Raw genomic sequence first — 24,945 nt, forward strand, 5'->3', positions numbered from 1 at the left:
CTTCTGAAATCTGGCTGTCCCATTAATTACACTTAATGGGCCCCGCAGTGGTTGACAAATCCCCCCAGAGGGGGAACCTTAATTGTAGACAAAGGATTCATTTATTTACTCTACTTTGTGCCAGGCACTATACTAGGGACTGCAAATACACTGGCAAAGAAGACAGACACGATCCCAATCCTCAAGGAGGTTTCCATGGCTGCCCCTAGCATAAAATGCCAACATGCAGTAGAAAAGGACCGTGGGAAAACCAGGCCTGCTCCCGGGGCTCTGTCACCACTGGGGGTGTCACAGGAGCCAGGTGTGCTTGGTGACCACAAAGCAGGTATAAGCAGCCCCACTGTGACTGACCAGCACATCAAGTCCCACCTCTCAGCATTCCAGGCGGTTCTACTAAGCAGCATACCTGCTGGGGCTACCATCCTAGGGGAGGGGAACTGACAGGCTAGAGACCAGGGGGTCAAAGGGACACGTGGGGAGGGTAAAGCCTTCGCATCAAGCACCACTGTCTCCTCCTCAGCCCCTCCTCTTCAGTCTCCTTCAGCAGACTGAAGATTGGGAAGAACTTCACTCAACTAAATTTGTTAAAAGAACCAAGATGAACTCACTGGAACACTGTCAAAAAGATAATTTACTCCCCTCTTCACCTTCCCATCTTAAAATATTCATTTAGATTTCTTGAATGAGAATGATGAATGATGGAGGGGCTCTCTGAAGGGGCCCCATGCCAATCCCTACTTGGGAATGTGATGGGACATCACGTGCCAGAACAGCGCCACTATGGGAAAGGGGGAGGGTCACACCCATTGAAACCTTTCAGAGTCCTCTCTTCTCTCTGCATAGTCCCCTTGGGCCATAGTATTTATGCACTCCTGTGACTCCAGCTACCATCCATATGATGAAGATTTCCAAATCAACACAGTCACTCCTCAGTTTATCTCCAACTGCCTCCCAGCATCTTAACCTGTCATGTCCAAAGCTACATACACACCTTTCCCCTAACCTGTCCCTTCACTGTGTTTCCCATCTCAGTTCCTGGCCCACGCATCCATGCAGTTACCTGCTAGCAGAAATCTGGTCCCTTTCCTGCCCCTTTCACCTCCCACATTCTAATTAATCACCAGGTCCTCCTAAATATTTTTATAATATTGCATTCATTCATTCAATTACTATTTACCCAGTCTAACTGCATACCAGGCGTTACTCTAGGCTATACGAGACCCGTCCTCATGGAGTTTACTGCTGTCGGTTCCAGTGAAGCCACCAACACCTCTCACCCATACTACAGGTGGCCTCCCATTTCACTCCCATCTAGCTCATTCCCTCCACTCTGGAGGTGAGGAATTCTTGTGAAACACAAGTCTGATCACTGCTCTCACCTGCCCAAAACCCTCCAGTGGCATCCACTGCCCTCCAGAAGTTGGAACTCCTCAGCATGGCCTCTCCATGGCTCCCAGGACGAGGCCAGTCTCACAGCTTGTCTACTCTCAGGCCCGTGGCTTCTTTTGCTTTCCTTGAGGCTCTCTCCTCTGAGTCTTTCCATGTGCTGCTTCCTCCCTCGACCACAACCTCAAAATCCTTGACCAATTCAGTCCTATTGCTCCTCCATATCTTAAACCTCCTCCTATGGGAGCCTTTCCTGACCCTGAACCTGGTCAGATCCCAAAGCACCCTGGACTTGATCATCAACACACTTGATTGAGATTTCTTTTTAATGTCTGTCTCCTCCACCAGACTGTGAGCTAGTTAAGACAGGGACCATATCTGTCTTATTCACTAGAATGAAATGTCTGACTTTGGGCCTCAGCATAAGGAGAAGAAAAAGCAGAATCCTTACTAGATGTACCTTGGGTGGTTGGATGTCCAGGGCGGGGACAGGGGGTGGGGGAGGAAGCCAAGGGCACCATCTTTGCTAACCACTCAAAACAAAGTTGCCTTAGAGGGAAACACCAGTGAAAAGCCCCAGAACAGAATGCAATCGTTATTTCCACTCTCCTTGGCCAAGTCCATGAACTAAGTCTTCTCAATTTAACAAGAACTTTGAGAAGTCAGCATTGGGAATGTCCCTAGAATAACACGAGTTACCAACTTCACCATCACTCCTCTCTCTTAACCAAATCTTATTTATACCTTCAAATAATTAATTGCAAACAGTTCAGTCAAGTCTAAGTTAATTCCAGAAACACATCCACCCTCTACAAGCAAAGGGAAGTACAGCTGACGTTTCCTCTTATTTCCTATTAGCGTCTTAGCTCTTTGGTGATCTGGGGCAGGGTGTTCTAAAATCCTAGCTAGGTCATACCCCCAAAAAGAGTTTATAGAATGCCAAGAAAAGTTCTAGGCTGCCTCATGGATCACAGAGGTGTGTGATTTATAATCCATGTTTAGATGGTGTCCCTACTTCTGCCATGAAAGCAACTCAGTGACCTTGAGAAGGTCATTTACTCTCTCCAGCCTCATTTTCCTCATCTGTAAAAGAGGAGATTTAGCTAGATGATCTCCTAGGTCCCTTCTAACTAAAAATCTAGGACTCTAAATCTCTCAAAATAACAAGATCCATTTAAAGGAGGGCAGCCAAGGGGTAATCTTTTTCCTTTCTTTTTTTTCTTGAACCCCTCACTTAATTTCCTTCCTTTTTTCTCCTTCTGTATGGCCACCACTATTGTCCCTTGCCCTTACCACAAGAGGCTTAGAAAATTCTTTGGCTGATGGGACAATTTTAGAAGTGGACCTTTCTAAGCTCTCCAATATTTGCACCACCACAAATCTGGTACCCTCTTTTTAATCCTTTATTATATATTTATGCTTCACTTTAAAGGGACAAACATGAATGTTTATAAAATTCTAACTTTTTATATTATTTTCCATTAATTTCTGATCTTTCAGTGTGGACCTCCACACACATGGTATTTTATGCTGAGTTTCCCAGAAAACAGAATCTGAGACAAAGATTTGCATGCAGCTGGTTTACTGGGCGTGTGATTCCAGGAAGTAGGGGGTGGGGGACAAGGGGAATGAACCTGGGGAGGATGAAGAGCCAATGTAATGATGTGATACTAAGTTGGCCACTATTAAGGAAGACTGGTATTCAATCATAAAGAACAATCTTTGGAGTATGTGACATACATTTCATAACTCTTTACCCAGGGGACAAAAAGGAGAAAGAATTTATTCATCACATCTATGCCCCATTGACCTAGTGTGTTAATTCCCCTATATTTCTGGTTTGCATTTGTGGGCACGCAGCCAAAAAGATTTACACAAAACTCATGCTGCCGTATCAGGGAAGTCCCAGAGCAAGAAGCTAGGGACATATGCCACAAGCATGAGGCAAGATCCTTTCAGAATGCACATGCCTAAGCTGTCAAAGTACTATAGCAGTCACTATGGGGCCAAGAGGATCTGGGGTGGCACGTAAGAGGCGTCCCATACTCAGAGTTGTCATCACTATAGAGCCTGGTTTCTCAACCATGGCACTATGGACATTTTCAGCCAGATAATTCCTTGTGTGGGACTGTCCTGTGCATTGTAGGAGGTTTAGCAGCATCCCTGGCCTCTGCTCACTACACACCAGTACCACTCCCTCTCCCAGCTGTGACAACCAAAAATATCTCCAGATATTGTCCAATGTCCCCGGGGGGTGTGTGCAAATTTACCCCCTGATAAGAACCACTGGTGTAGAGTAATGTATTTCCTACTTTAGTCACTCACCCGGTGCCCCTTCATTTCTCTCCACTTTACACGGTAACAAAAACAGCTCTCAAGTAGACCACTGTGAGAGATATTTATGCCTCATGCCTATAACTTAGTTTTTAGGCTTCACCATGATATAATTCACGTAAATAGGTGATAATTCCTTAATAATAAGGAATGATGAGATTTTAAATACTCCATGTGAGAAAGCTATGAACAGACTAGACATAGGACAAAAATGTTAAAATTACATTCTAGGATTTCGTTGCTGAAATCAAGACAAGAAGGAATTAAATTTTTAAAAAAATTTTGAAACCTAGGTCTTTAAGTCAAGGACTCAATATATTTTGAGACAAGGATTTTTTTCTCTGAATTATGCATATGTAATATACACACAATTTCACATTCAACTTCAAGGCCCACACTCACCCACCTAAGGCCATCCAAGGAACCCCTTGGAGACAATGTTAACTACAGTTGACGAGAATTTAAACTGTTTCCAGTTTTTAACTATTATAAATAAATGCTCCTATAAAGGTTCTTCCAAATGTTTTTGGCATATATATATATATATATATATATATATATATATATGTACATACATACATACAGAGAGAGACAAACAGACATTTATGTTGAGTATATACCTAGGATGGAATTATTGGATAATAGGATATGTTTAGTTCAGCATTAATAGATATTCGCAATCAGCTTTCAAGAGTGGTTATACTGATTTACACACTCAGCAGCAATGCATGAGAGTTCCAATTGGTCTGTGTCCTTCTCAATGTTGGGTACTGTCTTTTTCATTTTAGCCATTCTAATGTTTGTGCACTGGTATCTCACTGCGATTTTTTTTTCTTTATTATATCTGTATTCAAATCACAACATATACATGTAAATACTGAAGTGGAGCAGAATACAAAGACTGGAGGGCTCTTCTAGAGGATCTTTGTGTTTCTTTTTTTTTTAACATCTTTATTGGAGTGTAATTATTTTACAATGGTGTGTTAGTTTCTGCTTTATAACAAAGTGAATCAGCTGTACATACACATATATCCCCATATCTCCTCCCTCTTGCATCTCCCTCCCACCCTCCCTATCCCTCTCCTCTAGGTGGTCACAAAGCATCAAGCTGATCTCCCTGTGCTATGTCTCACTGTGATTTTAAATTTTATTTTCCTAATGACTAACGAGGTTGAACAACTTTTAATATGTTTATGGGCCACTTGGATATTTTCTTTAGTGAAGTGCCTGTTTATATTTTTTGCTCATTTTGCCATTGGGATGTTTTCTTTTTTATTTCTAGGGGTTCTTTATATATTGTGAATGTGAGTCTTTTGTGGAACGTGTTTTATAAACATATCTCCTACTCAGTGATTTGCCATTTCATTTTTTTGAAAGATGTCTTCTAATCAACAGAAATTCTTAACTTTAATAGAGTCTATTTAATCAACCTTTTTCTTTATGGTTAGTGCTTGTAGTATATAATTTAAGCAGTATTGGCCTGCTCAAGATCATAAATATATTCTCTGAGGCTTTCTTCTACAAGCTCTATTGTTCTAACTCTCACTTTTAGATCAACAATCCATCTAGAACTGATTTTTGTGAATGGTGTAAAGAATCAACATACATTTTTTATCATAAGAACTGAGAAGACTATTCTTTCCTTACTGCTCTATACTGTCACCTTTGTTCTTATGGACTGAATGTATGTGTCCCTCCAAAATGCAAGTTGAAGCTCTAACTCCCAATGTGATACTATTTGGAGATGGGGTATTTGAGAGTTAATTAGGGTTAGATGAGGTTGTGAGAGTAGAACCCTGGTCTAATGGGATTAGTGCCCTTATAAGAGGAGACACAAGAGAGCTTGCTATCTCTTTCTGCCATGTAAGAACACAGGGAAAAGGCAACCACCTGCAACTCACGGAGAGAGTTCTTACCAGATACCAACCCTGATGACTTTGATCTTGGACTTCCATTCTTCAGAATTGTGAGAAAATAAATTTTGGTTATTTAAGCAACCCAGGCTATGGTATTTTATTATGGAAACGCAAGCTGACTAATACATTTGTCATAAATTATCAATTTAGATTTGTTTCTGGATTCTATTGAAATGATTTATATGTATATCTTTATGTCATTATCTCATTGTCTTTTTTTTAATTCAACAGAAATCATTTATTACTGCTCATGGTTTCTGTGGATCAGATATTTGAGAGTGGTTTGGAGCAATTCTGGCTCAGGACTGCTCATGAGGTTACAATCAAAGGTCTCTGGGGGCTACAGTAATCTGAAGGCTTGACTTCAGGCTGGGGGATCCACTTCTAAGGTGGTTCAGCCATAGGGCTGGCAAGTCAGTGCTGGCTACTGGTAGGAGGACTCAGTTCCTGTCTACATGGTCCTCTTCACAGGACTGCTTAAGTTTCCTCATGCTTCCCACAGAGTGAATAATGTGAGAGAATTAAGCAGAAACTGCAATAAGCTTTTACGACAGCGTTAGAAGTTGGTCACACAGACCATCCCTGATTCAATGTATGAAGACACCACCAGGAAGCCAGGATAATTGGGGGCCATCCCAGAAGCTGGCTACCATAATTTCATTATCTGAAGTCCAAAACTAGGCAAAAATAAACTATTTTAGGGAGGCATACTGAGGTGTTTAAACTATAGAAGAAAGAAAGGTAATGATTACCATAAAAGTGGTTACCTCTTGGAGGAAAGAAGGTGTGAGTAGACAAGGATCACTATTTGTAAAAGGATACATTTATGTTTTACGCACTTTTCCAAAATGTATATATTTCATAATTGCAAGAAAAGGTTCTTTACAAAAATTAAACCAAAAGAGAACTGACATGAAACAGAAAGTGTTCTTTCCTCTTTTATGTCTCAAATATAGATCAATAGATTCCTAAAGGATAATTTTAAATATGGTCAAAAGAAGAATAACAACAACAGCAACAATTAACACTAATAATATTCATTAATAATTATTCTAGTCTTATAATAAATGTTGAGATCTCTTAGTATAAGTCTTCGAATTTTGCTTTTTTTCCTCAAGATAATCTTGGCTACTCTTACCCCTGTGCATCTCCATGTATACTTTAGAAGCAGCTTTTTTTTTTTTTTTTTGGTGGTATGCGGGCCTCTCACTGTTGTGGCCTCTCCCGTTGCGGAGCACAGGCTCCAGACATGCAGGCTCAGCAGCCATGGCTCACGGGCCCAGCCACTCCGCAGCATGTGGGATCTTCCCGGACCGGGGCACAAACCCGTGTCCCCTGCATCGGCAGGCAGACTCTCAACCACTGTGCCACCAGGGAAGCCCCTAGAAGCAGCTTTTTAATTTCCACAACACTTTATGATGAAATTTTATCAGAATTGAATTAAATATATAGATCAATTTAGGAAGAATCTGCCTTTTTAGAATATCTAGTCTCCAATCCATAAACATGGTGTGTCCCTTCACTGATTTAGGTTTTCTTTCATTTCTCTCAACAATGCTTATACTTCTCTGTGTAACAATCCTGCACACATTTTGTTAGATTTTTTCCTCTGGGTATTTGATGGTTTGATGCTATTTTAAATGGTATTTTTAAGGTTTCGTGTGTGTGTGTGGCTGGTATATAGAGAAATAATGGATTTGGCGGTACTGACTTGGGGGTTTAGACCCTGATAAATGCACTCATTAATTATAATAGTTTATTTGTTCATTGGTAGGGGAGAGAGGTTCTAAACAAAACAGCATTTCTACCTTTCAAATCTTTTTTTCTGTTGCTTTTTCTTGCCTTATTACATTGTCTATGAGTTCTAGTACAAAATTAAATAGAAGTAGTGATAGTGGTTATCTTTATCTTATTCTTGATCTCAAAAGGAAAGTTTTAAATATTTCACCATTAGGTATGGTGTTTGCTGTAGGTTTTTTGTGGATATTTTTTGTCACATTATGGAAGTTTTATTCTATTCCTATTTTTCCAAGAGTTTTTATTATTAATTGTGTTAAATTTTTATAAAATTGTGTTTCTGAATCTTTTGAGAATATTGTATGAGCTTTATTTTGTTCTGTTAATGTGCTTAATTATATTGACTAATTTTCAAAATTTAAATCAACCTTGCATTCCTAGAAAAAAAATCCAAGTTAGACATGATGCATTATCCTACTGCTTATATCACTGACTTTGGTTTTCTATGATTTTGTTCAGGATTTTTGAATCACTGTTCATGTTAAACAGAAGTTTTCCATTTTAATGTAATCTAATTACATTAAATTATCATTTTTACTTCTAATGCTTTTGTCATGTGATGAGATCAAGGTCATGCTGGGATCATAAAATGATTTCTATTCTCTAGGAGAGTTTCTCTAAGTTTGTTTTTATTTTTTCCTTAGATGATAGAATTTAACACTGAAGTTATCTGGATCTAGAATGTTCTTTGTAAAATGATTTAATTATTTAATTTCCTTACTACTCAGGAAATGTAGGACTACTCAGGTTTTCTTATTCTTGTGCCTGTTTTGGTAAATTAAATTCGACATAATGTGACTTCTCTTTTGCAGAAATTCTGGGAATTACTTCCAGTGATCACAACTTATGTATAACATCAAAATGATTAGGTTTAATACCATATGGGTGATACAGTCTTTTTATATACTCATATTTCACCTTTCTAGCACTTTCTCTAAATTTTATTTTTTTAATTAATTTTAATTGGAGTACAGTTGATTGACAATGTGTGTTAGTTTCTGCTGTACAGCAAGGTGAATCAGTTATACATATACATATATCCACCCTTTTTTAGATTATTTTCCCATATAGGTCATTACAGAGTTTTGAGTAGAGTTCCCTCTACTATATAGTAGGTTCTTACTAGTTACATATATTTTATATGTAGTAGTATGTATATGTCAATCCCAGTCTCCCAACTTATCCCTCCCTCCTCTTTCCCCCTTGGTAACCATAAGTTTGTTTTCTACATCTGTGACTCTTTCAGAGTAAAAATTAACAATCATTGAAAGTTGTCCTAAGTAGCATAAATCTTCCATCAGAATTTCAGCTGCTGTAACTACACACATAGGTAATTGGCTTTAAATATATTCAATCAATTAACAAATACATATTATGACATATTAAAATAGACCCTTTCAAATATTAAATCATCTAGGCATTTCACTATACAAGTCATAAAAACAAGATTTTATAAATGTAGGGAAATTACAGATTACCTTAGTTAACTACATCATTTTTCAGACAAGGAAACTGAGGCTCAGAAAGGCTAAGTGGCTTATCCAAGATTAGACAGCCAATAAATGGCTGAGCTGGCATTAACAATCCAGGTCTCCTGGCTCTTACTCTGATAGTCTTTCCACCACATCATGCTACCATTCAAACTACACATTCCATTTGGCATTAAGAATGACTGAACATATTGAAATTTGACTTACATCTTTTCAAGACCCCTTGATTGTATAAAGAAAGATAAAACAGGACCCATGTCATAGTAGCTAACATTTTAAGGCTTCATTTTGTGTCTTTTTTATCACTTTGAATTTCAAATGACTATCTCTAGCTTACATTATGTTTCAGATGCCATTTCTCCCCAACTGTACAAACATAACAGTTCCTGAGTATCTGCGTATAGACTTTCTGCTACTCCAGTTTAACTGCCCTTCTACTCCCCATGCACCTTCCAAATGCTGTTAAATTATTTCATACTTTCCAAAGTCAAAATAGAATAATGTTTTGATTATATATCAAGTACACTGTAAGTTCTTGGTGATCAGGGACGATATATATATTTGTATCATATACATATATATAATTTGTATTTATATTGTATATATTTGTATTATCTCATATAATGTAAAGAACATTCAGTAAATACCTTATTGACTAAAAGACTGACACAGTGTTTTGAATAATCAAGTGGTATGAATATGGGTTAAGGAGACATTGTGCCTAAGTTCAGCTACCAGCTCGACCACTTATTACCTGTGTGACCTCAGGCAAGTTGCTTAACTTTTCTGGGTCTCAGTTTCCTCAATTGTAAAACAAGGTTAATAATAGCATCCACACAGAGTCTTTCTGAAAATTAGATGAGATAATCTATTACACAATGCCTGGCCCATAATAAGTGCTCAAAAAATATTAGCTTGATGAGATTATATCAATACTGTTATTAACTACTCCTCTTCCTGTCATTCACCATAATTCCTCCTGTCCTCATCCTAAGCGGTTTGGAAAGATCTCCAAATCTGAGGGTTCAGTGAACCTCTTCTTTTTATTGAGAAATGTATCTACTACATAAATAGTAAGTCATCCAAATCCCATTAACTCTAGGTAATTTTATTTAATAATCATATTTTAAAAGTTGGACAAATAAATAAATGGCAAAGCAATTTTTATTAAATCCTGTTTTCTCAATGGCTATTTGGAATACAGCATTCATATGCAAGCCCCAAGAATATTGAATAACAGATAAAATAAATAATGATCATAATGCAAACCACATTCTGATTCCCACTTCCCTGCAAGTACAACTCCATGTAAGAATTACAAGAGCCAAAAAGTAACATGCTTATTAACTGTGGGCTACTCAGCTATACACATAGAGCTTAGCAGATCACGTGAATGTTTCCATATTCTCAATTAAGTTAATGGTTCCTTAGAGCCCAGTTCTTATAACCCCTTAAGAATTTCAAGATTTGCCTGAAAAAATATATCACATTTCCATGACTATGACTGAACACAAATTTGGAAAGCTCACTGAAAGCAAACCATCCCGGAAGACAGGAAATGGTCATTGTTTTCCAAGAAAGGCAAGATGCTCCTGCACAAAGGAAATCAAGCTGGTCTTAGAAGCTTAATCTCATGTCCCTCCACATAAACCTGTGTGTGCTGTGTGGATGGACCCTGCCTTTCACTTCACACACGGGAACATACTGGGGAATAAGAATAAGGTCACTTACCATTTGAGGTAAGAGACATTTTATTCAAAATTGCCATATAAATGCATCCAGAGAAGTATATTCCCTCCTTTTTTCACATTTCATTTTATTTTAAAGTATTCAGAGATTTAAAGGGATTCTGGACTTATAATAGACAAGTTATAAGCCTCTGGAAAAACCTGACAAAAGACTCAGATCTAAAATATTGTTTCCTAGATACACAGTGTTTTCTGCAACTGGGCTCAGTGAAACTTTCACTAGCAAAGTCTTTGCATTTCATCTTTACCTTATGAACAAAAAAAAACTGCACTAATTGTTTTACTGATTTTTTTAAAGTCTTGAGAGCAAAATGTTGTTCATGGAGCAAGTCTAAGAGCAGGAGATAAAAAATCCTGGTTCAAGTCCCAGCTGGTTACTTTAACCAGAAGTAGGCAACCCAAGCTTGCCCAACCACTGCAGAGGGTTGATGTCTGCTCAGTGGAACTGGGTGCTACTACACTTGTAAAGCAATAAAGACCAATATAAGGTCTTTGTAAAAAAAAAAAAAATGTATTTAAAATTCATTTTGAATGGCTTTGCTTCAATAGTCAAACTTGCGTGAGAGCAGAGCAGGCATAAGTGTTCTGATGGAGATTCACTGTTGTACAGCTCTTCCAATCCATGCTGGAAGTCCTTTACTGGTACAACCCTCTCTGAATGAAGTCCCAAAGGATTGAACCCATATTAAAATCTCTAATATGAGAAGAATTACAGCAAGGTTACAATGTAATTAACCTGAGTTATCTTTCAAAACTCTTGCTGATATATATTCTGCCACTTCAGACTATGCTCACGCTGTGGTTTTTTAAATTAGCAAAGAAGGAGGTTTTCATATTCATTCTAACTGAAAGCATAAAGGAATGTTTGTGTAAAAAGAGAATTGGTTGATACTTTCTATTATTTTCTAATATTATTCTTATCATTATATTCTTATCGTTTTTTAAAAATAGTGACTCTATATGGCAAAACCTTATTCTGTCCACTGCAGAAAAGTCCGTGATTCTTATTTAAAGATCATGGTGATTCCCTTCATTTGCTTGGAGGGAAAAGAAAAAAAGTAAAAGCAGGGCTATTCTGTGTTTATAACAAGTATATTACCATAGTAACGACTGTGATGTCACAAACCCTACACCAAGGGCCAGATTCTGTCTCTGAGCGGGGAAGGGCAGCTTAGCCTCGGAAATCGGATGAAATTGGATGCAAACATGTGCAGCAGAAGCAGGGTCAATGCTTGTGGTAATCACCAAGGCGCAAGAAGTTCCCCTTCTCGGAAGAAAAATGGTGCAGGAACAGAAAAGCAATCCCCCAGGCCCAGAAATAAGCTACCCCCACAGTTCTGTCTGCAGCTGTGCAAAAGGAGAGTGGAAATCCAAGCGAGTGTGGTATCACCGTGTTCCCGATCACAAGTATTCCACTGGGCCCACTGGCTGCCAAATGTGGATGGGATCCAGTGGTGAGCCTGCCTGAGCACAGGGAACACTCTCTGGAACTAGTGCCTGACCAGATGAAGCCTTCCGGTACCTCGAAGCAGGAGCAACTTGCTTCATGATGGCAAGACTTTAAAACCAAGCTGGGGGGTTCCCACTGCTAGGTCATCCTGGTTCACAGAACCACAGATGCTTAAGAGTTAGAGAACTCATCAAGTCTCCCCAAAGACGTGGACTTGAAAAAAATAACCTTTTGCAGGAACAAGCTGTATCCCCTGTCACTAAGGAATCTGAAGTAGCAGATTAATAAATACTCTTATTCTGATACAGTCTAGGGAAGTTTCGTATATATACGCTGACAAGGCAACTTTATATTAAAAAGAATATTGGATTAGGAGTCAGAAGACCTTAGTACTAGTCTTGACTCAAGTACTTAGAAGCCACTTGACCTTGAGAAAGCCATTTAACCTATTTGAGCTTCAGTTCTTTATTTAATGATATCTCAAATGCTATTTCCCAGGGTTATTGTAAAGATCAAATTAAATAAAATAATAAAATCTGAATGAGTTTCATAACTGTAAAGGGTTTAATACAAACATAAGGTATTATTAGCATTTTCACATAGCCGGCTTACAGTATAACAGGAATAATTTGAACGCTAATCGTTCTTTTCTTTCCAGGAATCCAGAGCATACAATCCTCTTCTTCCCTATCCTGAGAAGTAGACACTTGCATGATACAGTCAACTCTGAATTATTCAGGGGTTGATTACCAAGGGGCCTTTTGTTCCTAGCCATCGTATGATTTATTAGTTTCCCTCAGAAATGCCCCATTAACCTATATACAGCTAGACCATTGACAGAGTGTCCCTCAACTGGATTACCTTGAATAACAACTCTGGTCAAAGTTTTAGCAAAAGGAAAAATTGAAATGATTAACTAGATGGGAGTTTTTGGATAATTTGTGGACTTTACACTTATCTATGGATAAGTACTCACATCACTGTCACAGAGGCTATGGTCATGGTCAGACAGACTGAGACTAATCCAAACAAGATCCTAGCACTTTCCCAGTGAACAACAAAGTAGCCTGTACTATCTTCTGCATGTGCAATAGGAATTTGAATATCAGTCATTCATTCATTTATTCAACAAACACTGGTGGAGTACCTATTATGTGCCAGAGCTCACCACATACCCTGAAAACTCCACTATTTTCCTGCCCTGTCACTGTCCCTTTCTCACGATACTACACAGAGCACCTTGACAAATCTCATAGCCTGACTCTTAGAAACTCTATCCACCTTCCTGGTATCATGAGACTTTTGCCAATCTTACCCTAGTGCTAGGGTCAGCAAGCTATTGTCCCTAAGCCAAACCCTGCCTGCTGCCTTCTTTGTAAATAAAGATTTATTAGAACACAGCCATGCCCATTTGTTTATGTATTATCTATGGCTGCTTTTCTTCTACCACCGCAGAGTTCAGTAGTTGTGACAGAGACGGTAGAGCTCCAAAGCCTAAAATACTATCCGACCCTTTACAGAAAAAGTTTACTGACCCCTGCACTAGATAACATAACTAAATCAAAATTCATCTCTCCTGTAAGTTTCTGCTTAGAGAATAATAGAGTAAGCTCCTTGAAAGCAAAGAACCTTTGTGTATCTTTTTCTTGTCATATAGAACCCTGGAGTAGGATCGAGTCAAGGTTTAGAGAAGATACAGAAAATTAAACATGTCCTTCCCTACATTCTGTTTTCAACAGATGAGTGCCTTGGAGTTCCATGGAAGACAGCATAAAACCACTGGTGTTCAGTTACTCTGGCTTCTAAATCCTCAGAGTTCCTACATCTAAGACTTCTAAGGCTCAATTTTTGGCCTCTATCCTTTGCATATTTATTTCTTGATCTGATGTGGAATTAGAGTTAAATAGGAGCTGTGTGCTTGAATTCCACGTGGCTGGCTCAGCAGGAAACTCCAGGGCAGGTTTTTTGGCATGCCAAACTCATGTTAGCCTCAGCTATGCTAATTTCTAGAGCTGTTTGCTTTGCTCAAATAAATCTTAGAGGGGAATTTGCATTTGGATACACACTTTTTTTTTTGCACAAATTATGTGCATGATAACTCTGGGGCAGAATAAGGACTGAAAAAAAAAAAAGAACAAGAGGCATGGTGTTTACTGAATGGTTTTCATGTGGCAAGCACTATGCTGGTGCTTTACCTACATTTTCTCATCTCATGGCCACAACTATCCCATAAGGTGAAACTGTGATCCCCATTTTACAGATGTGGAAATCATATAACTTGTCTACACTCACAGAGCTGGTAAATGACAAAGCCTGGATTTGAACACAATCTGTCTGAATGTGAAGCCTGTGTTCTTTTCACTTAGTCACACTGTTTTATTGATACCCTCATCATCATCACCACTCACCTAAGCCCCTGGACATACTTTCAAACAATGAACCCCACATTTAACAAAATTAGTCACCCTTCTCTCCAGTTGTCCTATGCAAAATATGTGTTTGACCTTTAGGCGATAAATTTGGGTCCCTCTGCACCATAAAACAATCAACCAAAGGAGAACAGTGGCATTAGAAAGACAAACTTTATATGTAACACAAATTATGTTAGTATTTCGTAGACAAACACGATTACAAGTGATTTTGATAGGTAAATGGATTTTAATGACATATCTGAGGACCTCAGTATGAAAGGACACTTTTGCTGCTAAAATGTCATAGGCTAAGCAAAAGAATGTGCCCATACCATGAAAAAAATGTTAGTAACACTTAGAAGATGGTACCAACATATCTATAATATAAGCCAAGGAATTTATATCTACAAATATCTTCACTATTTATGGAAACATAAGCAAACACCTATCTTCCTTAAAAAAAATACAAGCATTAACTTTAGTGAGTTATGATAAGTACTGCTATCAAAACTCAGTATTTATCATTGTTCAATTCAACATACAGAAAAATAACCAGCGTAGCAATTAAGCGTTCTAGCATAATTCTGACATTTTACAGCAAGCCAGATACAATATTACTGAACTTCTTTCTCTGTGTGGAGCATAACTGTAACCTAGCTTGCAATAAGATTTTAAGACTGGCTTAATAAAATAACATCATGCTCAGCCCATTGCCGTCTAGCTTAATACACCGCCATCTAATTTTCTGGAAATATAAAAGAACTGATTACATTTTCATGCAAATGAAATTCAGATCTCCATTTTTTTTAAGCTCTCAAAGAGCTTTGCACAAATTAAAAGGAACTCTGTATGAGATGGGTAACCTAGGTTGTTTCTTAAGTGGATTTATAAGAAGGTACGCTGGGGAACAAGCCTGCCACACACACTTCACAGATTGCCCCTTCCTTCGCAAAACCCACAGAGGAGACATGGTCCTCACTGCACCACCACCCAGCTCAACCATGGTTCCTTTTTTTCTTGCTAACCAGGCAGTATATATCTTATTTTTTTAATTAGTTCATGCTTTTTTAATTTTAAACAGATGATTTCAGAGAAGGAAAATAACTTTTTTTATAGCCAGGGACAGGAAAAATTTATTGTCAGTTGAAAGTTGACAGCCTAACTAATAGTAGATTGGCCTAATAAAACAATATTACTTTAAATAATACATGCACTAACATTTCTTAGCTGCAAAGTCCCTAAAACAGTCTTTTCCAAAATTAACTTAAGCATTTAATAATTACCATAGGACGGTTAAAACAATTTTCTATCAATCATTATCACTGGAAACCCCAGTATTGACTTACCTGCCGGTGGCTTTATGAAAGGTGGAGGAATTAAAGGTACAATAATGGGCACATTGCCATGATCCTTTGACCCTGCAGGTGAGTCACTGAGTCCATTTCCTGTGGCAAGCCCTGAATAGCCTGTGCTTATATTGTATGGTGAAATAACACTGTCCTCAGGTAATTTTGGTTTTGGCAAAGAATTTTCTGTAAAAGAAGAAAATCACATTCAATATGACGAAAGGGCTTACAACCACATTTTCTCAAGTAAAATGGCTATGGAATAAAAATTTTATTTTGCAAATCTTTAAACACTTTACCAGAACTCCACAGACCATCCTGGACCTTTTCAGTCGTGTTACCATAAATTTCCAAAGGGCTCCTTTATAATTTGCTCCACTATGATAGCTAACATCTCAACTGTACTGTGGTGATGAATTTTAGCACTGTAAAAGCCCATAGAAAATTGAGAGGCAATTAACCCTTTCCATGTTCAAAGTGATATACAGCAGACATCGCTCTCTGTCTACCAGGGGAGAAGCTTAAAAAGTGCCCCTGTAGCACTGTAACCAGGTCCCACTGTACTGTAAACTTGAGTGATAATATAATCAAAAGAACCAATGAAGGGAAGAGATACGGGAACATATGTATATGTATAACTGATTCACTTTGTTATAAAGCAGAAACTAACACACCATTGTAAAGCAATTATACTCCAATAAAGATGTAAAAAAAAAAAAAAGAAAAGAAAAAAAAAGAACCAATGAGAAAGAAGCTGATGATTAGGAAAAAACTGTTGTTTCACAGGGTAGACCCATTAACCCATTAATACCCATTAAAAATTAACAAAAATGATCATAAAGAAAACTTATAATGATATGAACCTTGTGAATTTTATCCTTGCATGTGAATCATTAAAAACAACAACAGTGGCTTCCCTGGTGGCGCAGTGGTTGGGAGTCTGCCTGCCGATGCGGGGGACGCGGGTTCGTGCCCGGGTCCGGGAGGATTCCACATGCCGCGGAGCGGCTGGGCCTGCGCATCCAGAGCCTGTGCTCCGTGATGGGAGAGGCCACAGCAATGAGAGGCCCGCGTCCCGCAAAAAAAAAAAAAAAAAAGAAAAGAAAAAAAAACAACAACAACAACACTCAACCACAGAAAACAACTTGTTCCCTCCAATAGCATATCCTGGCACTCTCTCCATGTTCCCCAGAGGCAAAGATTATTACCTAGACCAAGTGTTAAACGAGCTATTAGTTTACAGAATATGAACTCGACTTGCATTTTTCGTTTACAGTGAAATTGATGATACTATCTCTGTAACATGATGTGTACAATTTCATACCAAGCTTAACATAAAATTTGTCACATACATTCAATTCCACATGCCTGCAGGACAGCTCATTTACATTTCATTGCTTGGCATATAAGAAGGAAAAGCACTATCTTAAGAGACTGGAAATAAAATGCATGAACAGGTAGTTTATGCCAATAGATATTGAATGTAATGAAAATACTGATCAAATTGCCAATTATATCACACAATTAGTTTTAGTCACACTTTATTAAAGTTCCCCAAATGGATTGCTGCTTCACATAATCCTTTTCTTTGACAAACAAACACTCAATCCAAATTTAGGTTCATAAATTCAGTGTGCAGATCAACACCCACCAATGATTCTAGGCTTCATGAAATATCAGGCACTGCTACCCACCGGCAGATTCAGTGTTATTTCAGCTCCACTAACCTTCTAATTTCTACTCTTTGGCTGGGCTTTGATGATCATTCTTATGGAATTATATAGGACCCAACCTTCTACTACTCTCTTACTCTTCTTCTTAACCTATCCAAGGCTGTGTGGATGAGGCAAGGGTGAAAACTTCAAACAGAAAACAGAAATAGGGCCTTCCTTTAGAATTCCCACCCAGAAGGAGGGGAGGAGAAATTATCAAACTAACCATGATTGTCTCTTACCGTCTGAAAATCTAAACCTAACATTTCACTTAACAGAAAGCACCAGTCCTTAACAATTGATATATCGAAGGGTTCAGGAAACTAGAAATTAGCAAACACTGTCCCTTTCTATCAATTTGTGGGCAGGACCACAGCGCTTAGCTAGCCCTTGTCTAGCTAACTCTCCCATTGCTGGATGGAGATTAAGCTGTGTCTATTTTTGTTTTATGTTGTGCTCTTACATTCTGCAGAATTCTGCTTACGGGGATGTCCATTTAAATCAACCATTGGCATCATGAACAAAACGAGTCCCAGAGCAACTCAATTCTGGCAGGTTGAGATAGCCAATCCTTGTTTGCATGAAGGAAAGGACATTGAATATCATTACCTTTGAGAACAGAAATGTGCTGCCGGCTCTCTCCATCTGTAGGATAGTTTCTGAATTCAATATCTTCACCATCTTTCAATTCAACCTTATCATAGCCATACCAGCCAAGAAGTTCATTCATGGTGTTTTCTGCAAAGTTCTGAAAGAGAAGCATAGGCTACTTATGTATATAATCAATAACTATTTGAAAAGAACACATAAATCGAATTCTGTTTCCACTACCCATTTTCTGCCAGCCCCGCCCTACCTCCCTTAGAGTCACGTTTATTTTTCAAATCACGTTCAAAAACTGTCATGCATTTAAATCTCAGGATGACGCATCCAATTATGACAGGCCTTCAGACATTTGCAATTTAAAGATAACAAGAGAAAAGGTATTTGTCAGTTTTGCTTAAGAATAGGAAGTCATATTTTGGCATATCCTTCTGCAAAGTCTATATCTTTCACTAATACAAAAATATTGAAAGGTAAAAGCACAAAAACAGCTAAGAAGAAATTTTGAAACTGAAAACAATCGACCATTTTGTGGCTCAGATTAATTTAAACTAGAATTGCTTTCTAATTTAGGTGTTGTTTCTTAACATGACTCTTATCTCAGATAAAGCAAAATCTCAGCAAAGAAATAATTTCTCAACTGTCAACCACTACCATCCAGAAAGCTGAATAGTCTACAAGGGTTTCCCTTTTGTAACAGTATTCTTTAAACATTGAAGCATAATTTCCTTTACGAATTCCACTAGTGACAGATTCTTTCCCCATGAAATCAAAGGTCACTGTGATTGTCTTCTGACAAGTAACATAAAAGTATCAAATAACTTTAAGGTTACTAGCCAGCTCAGATTTTGGATAATGTATGAAAACACTTTATGAACTATAAATCAATATACAATCAGCCCTCCATATCTGCAGGCTCTGCATCTGCAGATTCAAGCAACCGCAGTTGGAAAATATTTGGGAAAAAATTCCAGAAAGCTCGAAAAAGCAAAACTTGACTTTGTCATGCAGGCAACTATTTACACAGCACTTGTATTGTATTTACAACTATTTACCTGGCATTTACATTATATTAAGCATTATAAGTAATCTAGAGATGATTTAAAGTATACAGTAGGATGTGTGTAGGTTATATGAAAATACTACACCATTTTATACAAGGGACTTAAGCACTGCAGATTTAGGGATTGTGGTGTGGGTGTCCTGGAACCAATCCCTTGTGGATTTGGAGGGACAACTCTATAAAATATAAGGCATTATTATTGTTGTTATTATAGGTATCAAGCTGTGGAGATAATGGGTAAATAATAGTTGGACAAATTTAAAGCTTATACTACCAGGTGACTATTTTTAATGAACTTAACAGCTGCTATATCTTAATGCTTGTGTGTGCCTTAAAGCATCTCTATCTGAGAAAGAGAGAGTAGAGAAGTGGTTACCCGGGGCTGGGGGCAGCGGAAACGAGGAGACTGGTCAAAGGGTATAGTATAGCATGCTGTACAGTATGGTGATTATAGCTAATAACACTATCATGTACTTGAATGTTGCTGAGATAGTTGATCCTACATCTTTTCACTGCAAAAAAGAAATGGTAACTATATGACAGGATAGAGGTGGTAGCTAATGCTACGGGTAGTAGTCATTTTACAATATATAAATGTATCAAATCAATACATTGTACACCTTAAACTTGCAGTGTTTTGTGTCAATTATATCTCTTCTCAATAAAGCTGGAAAATTTTTAATAAAAAGGATCCTATACTACAGAGTAAGATAATAAATGTTTGTTGAATTAATTTTTTTAAGGCATCTTTATCAGGCAAGGCAGGCTGAGCCTCCTAGACTGAGCTAGAAAAACTATACATTCTAACCTTCTCTGTGGCTCAAAGAACCTTTTCTCATTCTCCCTAGAAGTTGTCATTTCTGAATTACACTGGGATGTATAATTTATACCTGAAACAAGCACCCAGGCTAAACCAGCATGTGCACAGCCTCAACGTGTAAGTTCCATGTTCTCTTGAACTTCACTTTAGATTTCAGCAGGGGTTGCATAACCCCTGGTGGTCCAGTGGGTAAGACTCTGCGCTCCCAATGCAGGGGGCCTGGGTTCGATCCCTGGCCAGGGAACTAGATCCTGCCTGCGTACTGCAACTAAAAGTCCACATGCCGCAACTAAAAGATCCCACATGCCGCAAGGAAGATCCCGCATGCCGCAACTAAGACTCGGTGCAGCCAAAATAAATAAATTAAATAAATAATAAATAAGTAAAAAGAAATATTAAAAAAAAAAGTAAGGATATTACACTACATAAAAACAAACCTGGCATTTCAAACCACCCACAGGATGCTAGATTTTTTTTTTTTTTTTTTTTTTGCTTTAGTACCCACTTGAGCTCAGAGTTCCAAATGGGTCAATCTGTGATAGTATAATGCACAAGCAAGTTTTAAAAATCTAGCCAGATTGATTCAGTGTTACCATCCACAAGGCCAACAGCCAGCCATATCAAGCTTTACTGAGGCATTTATTCTATCTGATGGCTGGTCATGTCCACATTAAATAGACATTCTTTTCATGAATGCACGAAGATGATATGATCGATATGTATAATAAGCTCAGCAGCTTCTGGAATACCACCGAGGAGGATTCTGCTAAATGCTGCACTACTCAATCAAAAGAGATTGCTTTAATGAGGTGTCAGTCTCCCTCCCCTAACACCCAATTTCTTTCACTGAGCTGAGTGCCTGGACTGGAGAATGACAGTCCCTAAGCACACAAACCAAGGTCCTCCATCAGGGGTCTGGCAGCAGAAATCTCTGAGGATAAGGATTACATCTTGCATCAAAAAAACAATTCCCAACAGTGCTAAAAGCCAAGTTCAAGCCATCCTACTGGTTGATATGCTGTTTGCCTCAATCTCTAAGAGAAATGTGCCCCAAAACCAGAAAATCTCTTGCATAGTAACTCCTGGCCACCATATCTAATTTTCTAGACCATTTGTATCTTGGGCACCTCTTTCTCTGGTTCTGTCTAACCTCTGAAGCGACACAAAAGCTACAGATGCATAATTCACGGAGCAACCTCCCAGCCAAGGATATAGATTTGTTTGTTTTAGTCCAGCTGCAAATCCGTTCAGCCTTTCAGAACCAATCCCAGGGATGGGATCCAGAAGTGTCAGACATTCGCGTAAATACTGAAACCTCAACTGGATTATTAACACAAAATTCATATTATTTGGGCATCTTAAGTGCATCACTTAGTTTACGGTTTGTCCTGAAAACTCAGAGGCTTCATGGAACAATCAATATGATCAATATGGAACTGATCTATTCCATTTTCGAGTTACTATAAATGTCAGGGAAAATAAACTCTAAAACATTCCCTTTCTTATCACTGAAAGTAAAAAGAAACATATTAACGTTTTGATATATGACTGGAAAAGCAGAAAACAAAAGGTTTATAGAGCCTTGAGCCATAACTCTCAAACTTTTCATAAAAAGTCGAACAAGATCAAAGAAAAAGAAACACCAAACTACAAGAATAGGTATCACCTCTGTCTTATATACTATTGCATTAAGAAATCAAAGAACCCCAAGGAATAAATAATTTTTAATTTCTAGTTAGAACTTGATGCTAGACATCATATGGGCTCGCTATGGTGCTAAACCAAAGGAAATGAAATGGATTTTTGCAGTTACCATCCAAGAAACATAATATATTCTAGGAGAAGTGAATTTAATGTTTATGGTCCATAAGGGTTTTCAAGTTTTTCTACCAGAAAATTAAGGTGATAAGAGTTAAAGTGCAGAGAGACTTTTGAGGTAAGGCTGTTTGATAATAGGACAAACCACTGTACTAAGAGAAGTTGTAAAATTTGCTTCCCCCAAAATCTTCACCCAGAATTTCTCCTGGAGACTTAGGGCAGGAAACTCAAGTAGAATCTCTTAAAGGCCCTTCTAGCTCTAAGGTCCTGTGAAATCAAAGAATTTCTACTTATACAAGAAATAAATTGCCTTTTGCTAAGAAGTATCATAATTACAGTGATCACACGGCATAAATTTTACTGAACAGCCACTATCTCAAATATTTTATCATTGTTCCCATAAACCATCAAAATGTGCCAGAATTTCAATATTCTGGCATCCAAAACACATTTTGCAGACTGCCTCTCACCCTTGGAAGTGGCACAAAAATCCTCCCTCATACCATGTGGTCCAATTTGGGTTTGGAAAATAGGTCACTATAATTACAATGATAATGTCTAACACTCTTATAGCACTTTACAGTGTTTCCACATCCTTTAACTCTCTTGTTCCTTTCAATTACCCTGTGAGTTAGGTATTTGATTTCCACAGTAAACTTTTGGTGAACCTCTGTGACATCCTCATTTTACGACAGAAAATTGGAGCATACAGAAGGTAAATGACAGGCATGAGAGATCACCTAGTACAGTCAGAACAAAAATACAGATCTTCGGATCCTTATACCAGGACTCTTTCTATTATAAATTCCGTACAGTCCAATGTGTCAGCAACTCCAAAGGAGCTACCTCCTTGGACCAACAACAGTATTGCAAAGAAATCATATCACCGATGTCAATGTCACATACAAAGAGCTTTTCAACTAGGACATATCTACCTATGCTAAAATTTTGCTTGTTTTGCGACTTGATCATTGACCTCTACTCTCCTTAACTGTCTTTATTGTTGGGATAGGGGGGTCTTAAAATTCATAATCAAAATTTAATCTTCTCATTTGACAATTTTTTGACATCACATCTGACTCTAATGGCTTTGCACTTTTAATACTATACCTCCATACCCCTTCCTCTCCCTTTCCAATTCCCCTCTCTCACCTCCAGGGTTCCTAAAGAAAGAAAAGCCTAACCTTTAATCTGAAAGCATGATCTTTTCCTAGAATTTAAAAAAAAAAAAGGTCACAGAAAGATAGTGGAAAGACAGGAAACTTAACTATTTCCCCACTCCTCTGAGTTCTTGGCAAAGTTTATTTTTATTGGACTCTAATTCCCAGGACATTCATTAGACACTCTCCTTATTCAACTAGAAATACTGTGTGCATGTCAAAGTTCACTCTAAACGGTTTTTAATTGAACATTTTACCAGGTAAATAATAATGACTTGACTTCAAGTCATTTTGAAAATCACAGTAATTATAAAGCCTCAAAATACTCTGAAATGCAAGTACTTCAAGGTCTTCAAAAAGAACTAATGATTTTATTCTGAAAACACCAAAGTTTAAAATATAGGGTAGGTGCCACCGATTTCTCTTATCTCAGGCCTTGCATAACTGAATGTCAGATGTGTTTTCAACTTGGTATCCTACCCAAGAAAGTAGAAAGTTTTCAGAGAGCTCCCAATCATTCATTCAGATGAGGGGAAAGCCACGTCCTCCCTCTTCCCACAAACATAATTCCCTTTTCCACTCCAAGTCCTACATCCATCCACAGTGCTAGTAAAATATGTCATCTATCCCAACGAAACACACTATAAGTTACTTGAGGGCAGAAACCCTTTATTTCATTTTATGTCCCATCTAGCACAATGCCTAGCACTTAGAATCTAATCAATAAATGTGCTAACACATTTGGATACATCCATAAATATTTTTTAAATATGTAAATACAGAAAAATTATCAAACAAAATTCAGGACAGCTGATTCTAAAAATAAATATGTGAAAGCTTAAAAAATTATAATATCCAGGGCTTCCCTGGTGGCGCAGTGGTTGAGAGTCCGCCTGCCGATGCAGGGGACACGGGTTCGTGCCCCGGTCCAGGAAGATCCCACATGCCGCGGAGCGGCTAGGCCCGTGAGCCATGGCCGCTGAGCCTGCGCGTCCGGAGCCTGTGCTCCGCAACCAGAGAGGCCACAACAGTGAGAGGCCCGCGTACCACAAAAATAAATAAATAAATAAAATTATAATATCCAATGTTAATGAGCACTCTCAGACTTTTTTTTTTTTTTTGATGTGGACCATTCTTAAAGTCTCTATTGAAATTGTTACAATATTGCTTCCGTTTTATGTTTTGGCTTTTTGGCTTCGAGGCATATGGGATCCTAGCTCCCTGACCAGGGATCAGACCCGCATCCCTTGCATTGGAAGGCAAAATCTTAACCACTGGACCTCCAGAGAAGTCCCACCCCCAGACTATTGGGAATTCAAGTTAATTCAACTTTTAGAAAAGGTAACTTGACTCTCTGCAATAAAAGCTTAAAATTTTACATACCCTTTGATTCAGCAATTTTATTTCTAGGTATAGTAGGGACTATTCTAAGGAAATAGGTAGGTGCAAAAATATGAATGTTCAGGAATGTTTATCTCAGTGTTGCTTTCTTAGAAACAAACTATATGTCAAACAATCGGAATTCAGTTAAATAAATTATAGACTAGTCATGAAATCACTGAAATGGAATACTATTTTGCCACTAAATATACGCTGTGGATAAATTTTTACTGCCATGAAAAGTTATTAACAATATGTTAAGTTTTAAATGGAAGGTTAGTAGTTTTTTGTTTTTGTTTTCTTAAAAAACATTCACCATACATAGAAAAGGACGTGAAAAGACATACATCAAAATGTTGACGGTAATGGTGTCTGGGTGGGAAAATTACAGGCTTTGTTTTTCTTTTTGCTTATTTATATTGCTTATTCTACTATTTATATCATGTCCATGTATTATTTTTATAAAAATCAAAAAATAGTTTTAATTAACACAGTCTTCTCACAAACAACC

The 24,945-nt window shown here is 37.9% G+C and overlaps 1 protein-coding gene across 3 annotated transcripts in view; it reads right to left on the reverse strand.

Moving 5' to 3' along the window:
- Positions 1 to 24,945, reverse strand: part of SOBP (sine oculis binding protein homolog) — a 159,341-nt gene that overhangs the window by 127,402 nt on the left and 6,994 nt on the right. For all 3 annotated transcript variants that reach the window (XM_033418731.2, XM_004264758.3, XM_033418730.2), the window contains exons 2-3: positions 18,200 to 18,338; positions 15,879 to 16,064 (exon numbers count right to left, since the gene is read on the reverse strand). In XM_033418731.2, coding sequence (XP_033274622.1) covers positions 15,879 to 16,064; positions 18,200 to 18,338 — 325 coding nt within the window. The remainder of the gene's footprint in view (positions 1 to 15,878; positions 16,065 to 18,199; positions 18,339 to 24,945) is intronic.

The sequence above is a fragment of the Orcinus orca genome, chromosome 12, assembly GCF_937001465.1.
Source record: "Orcinus orca chromosome 12, mOrcOrc1.1, whole genome shotgun sequence".
NCBI classification, from domain to species: Eukaryota; Metazoa; Chordata; class Mammalia; order Artiodactyla; family Delphinidae; genus Orcinus; species Orcinus orca.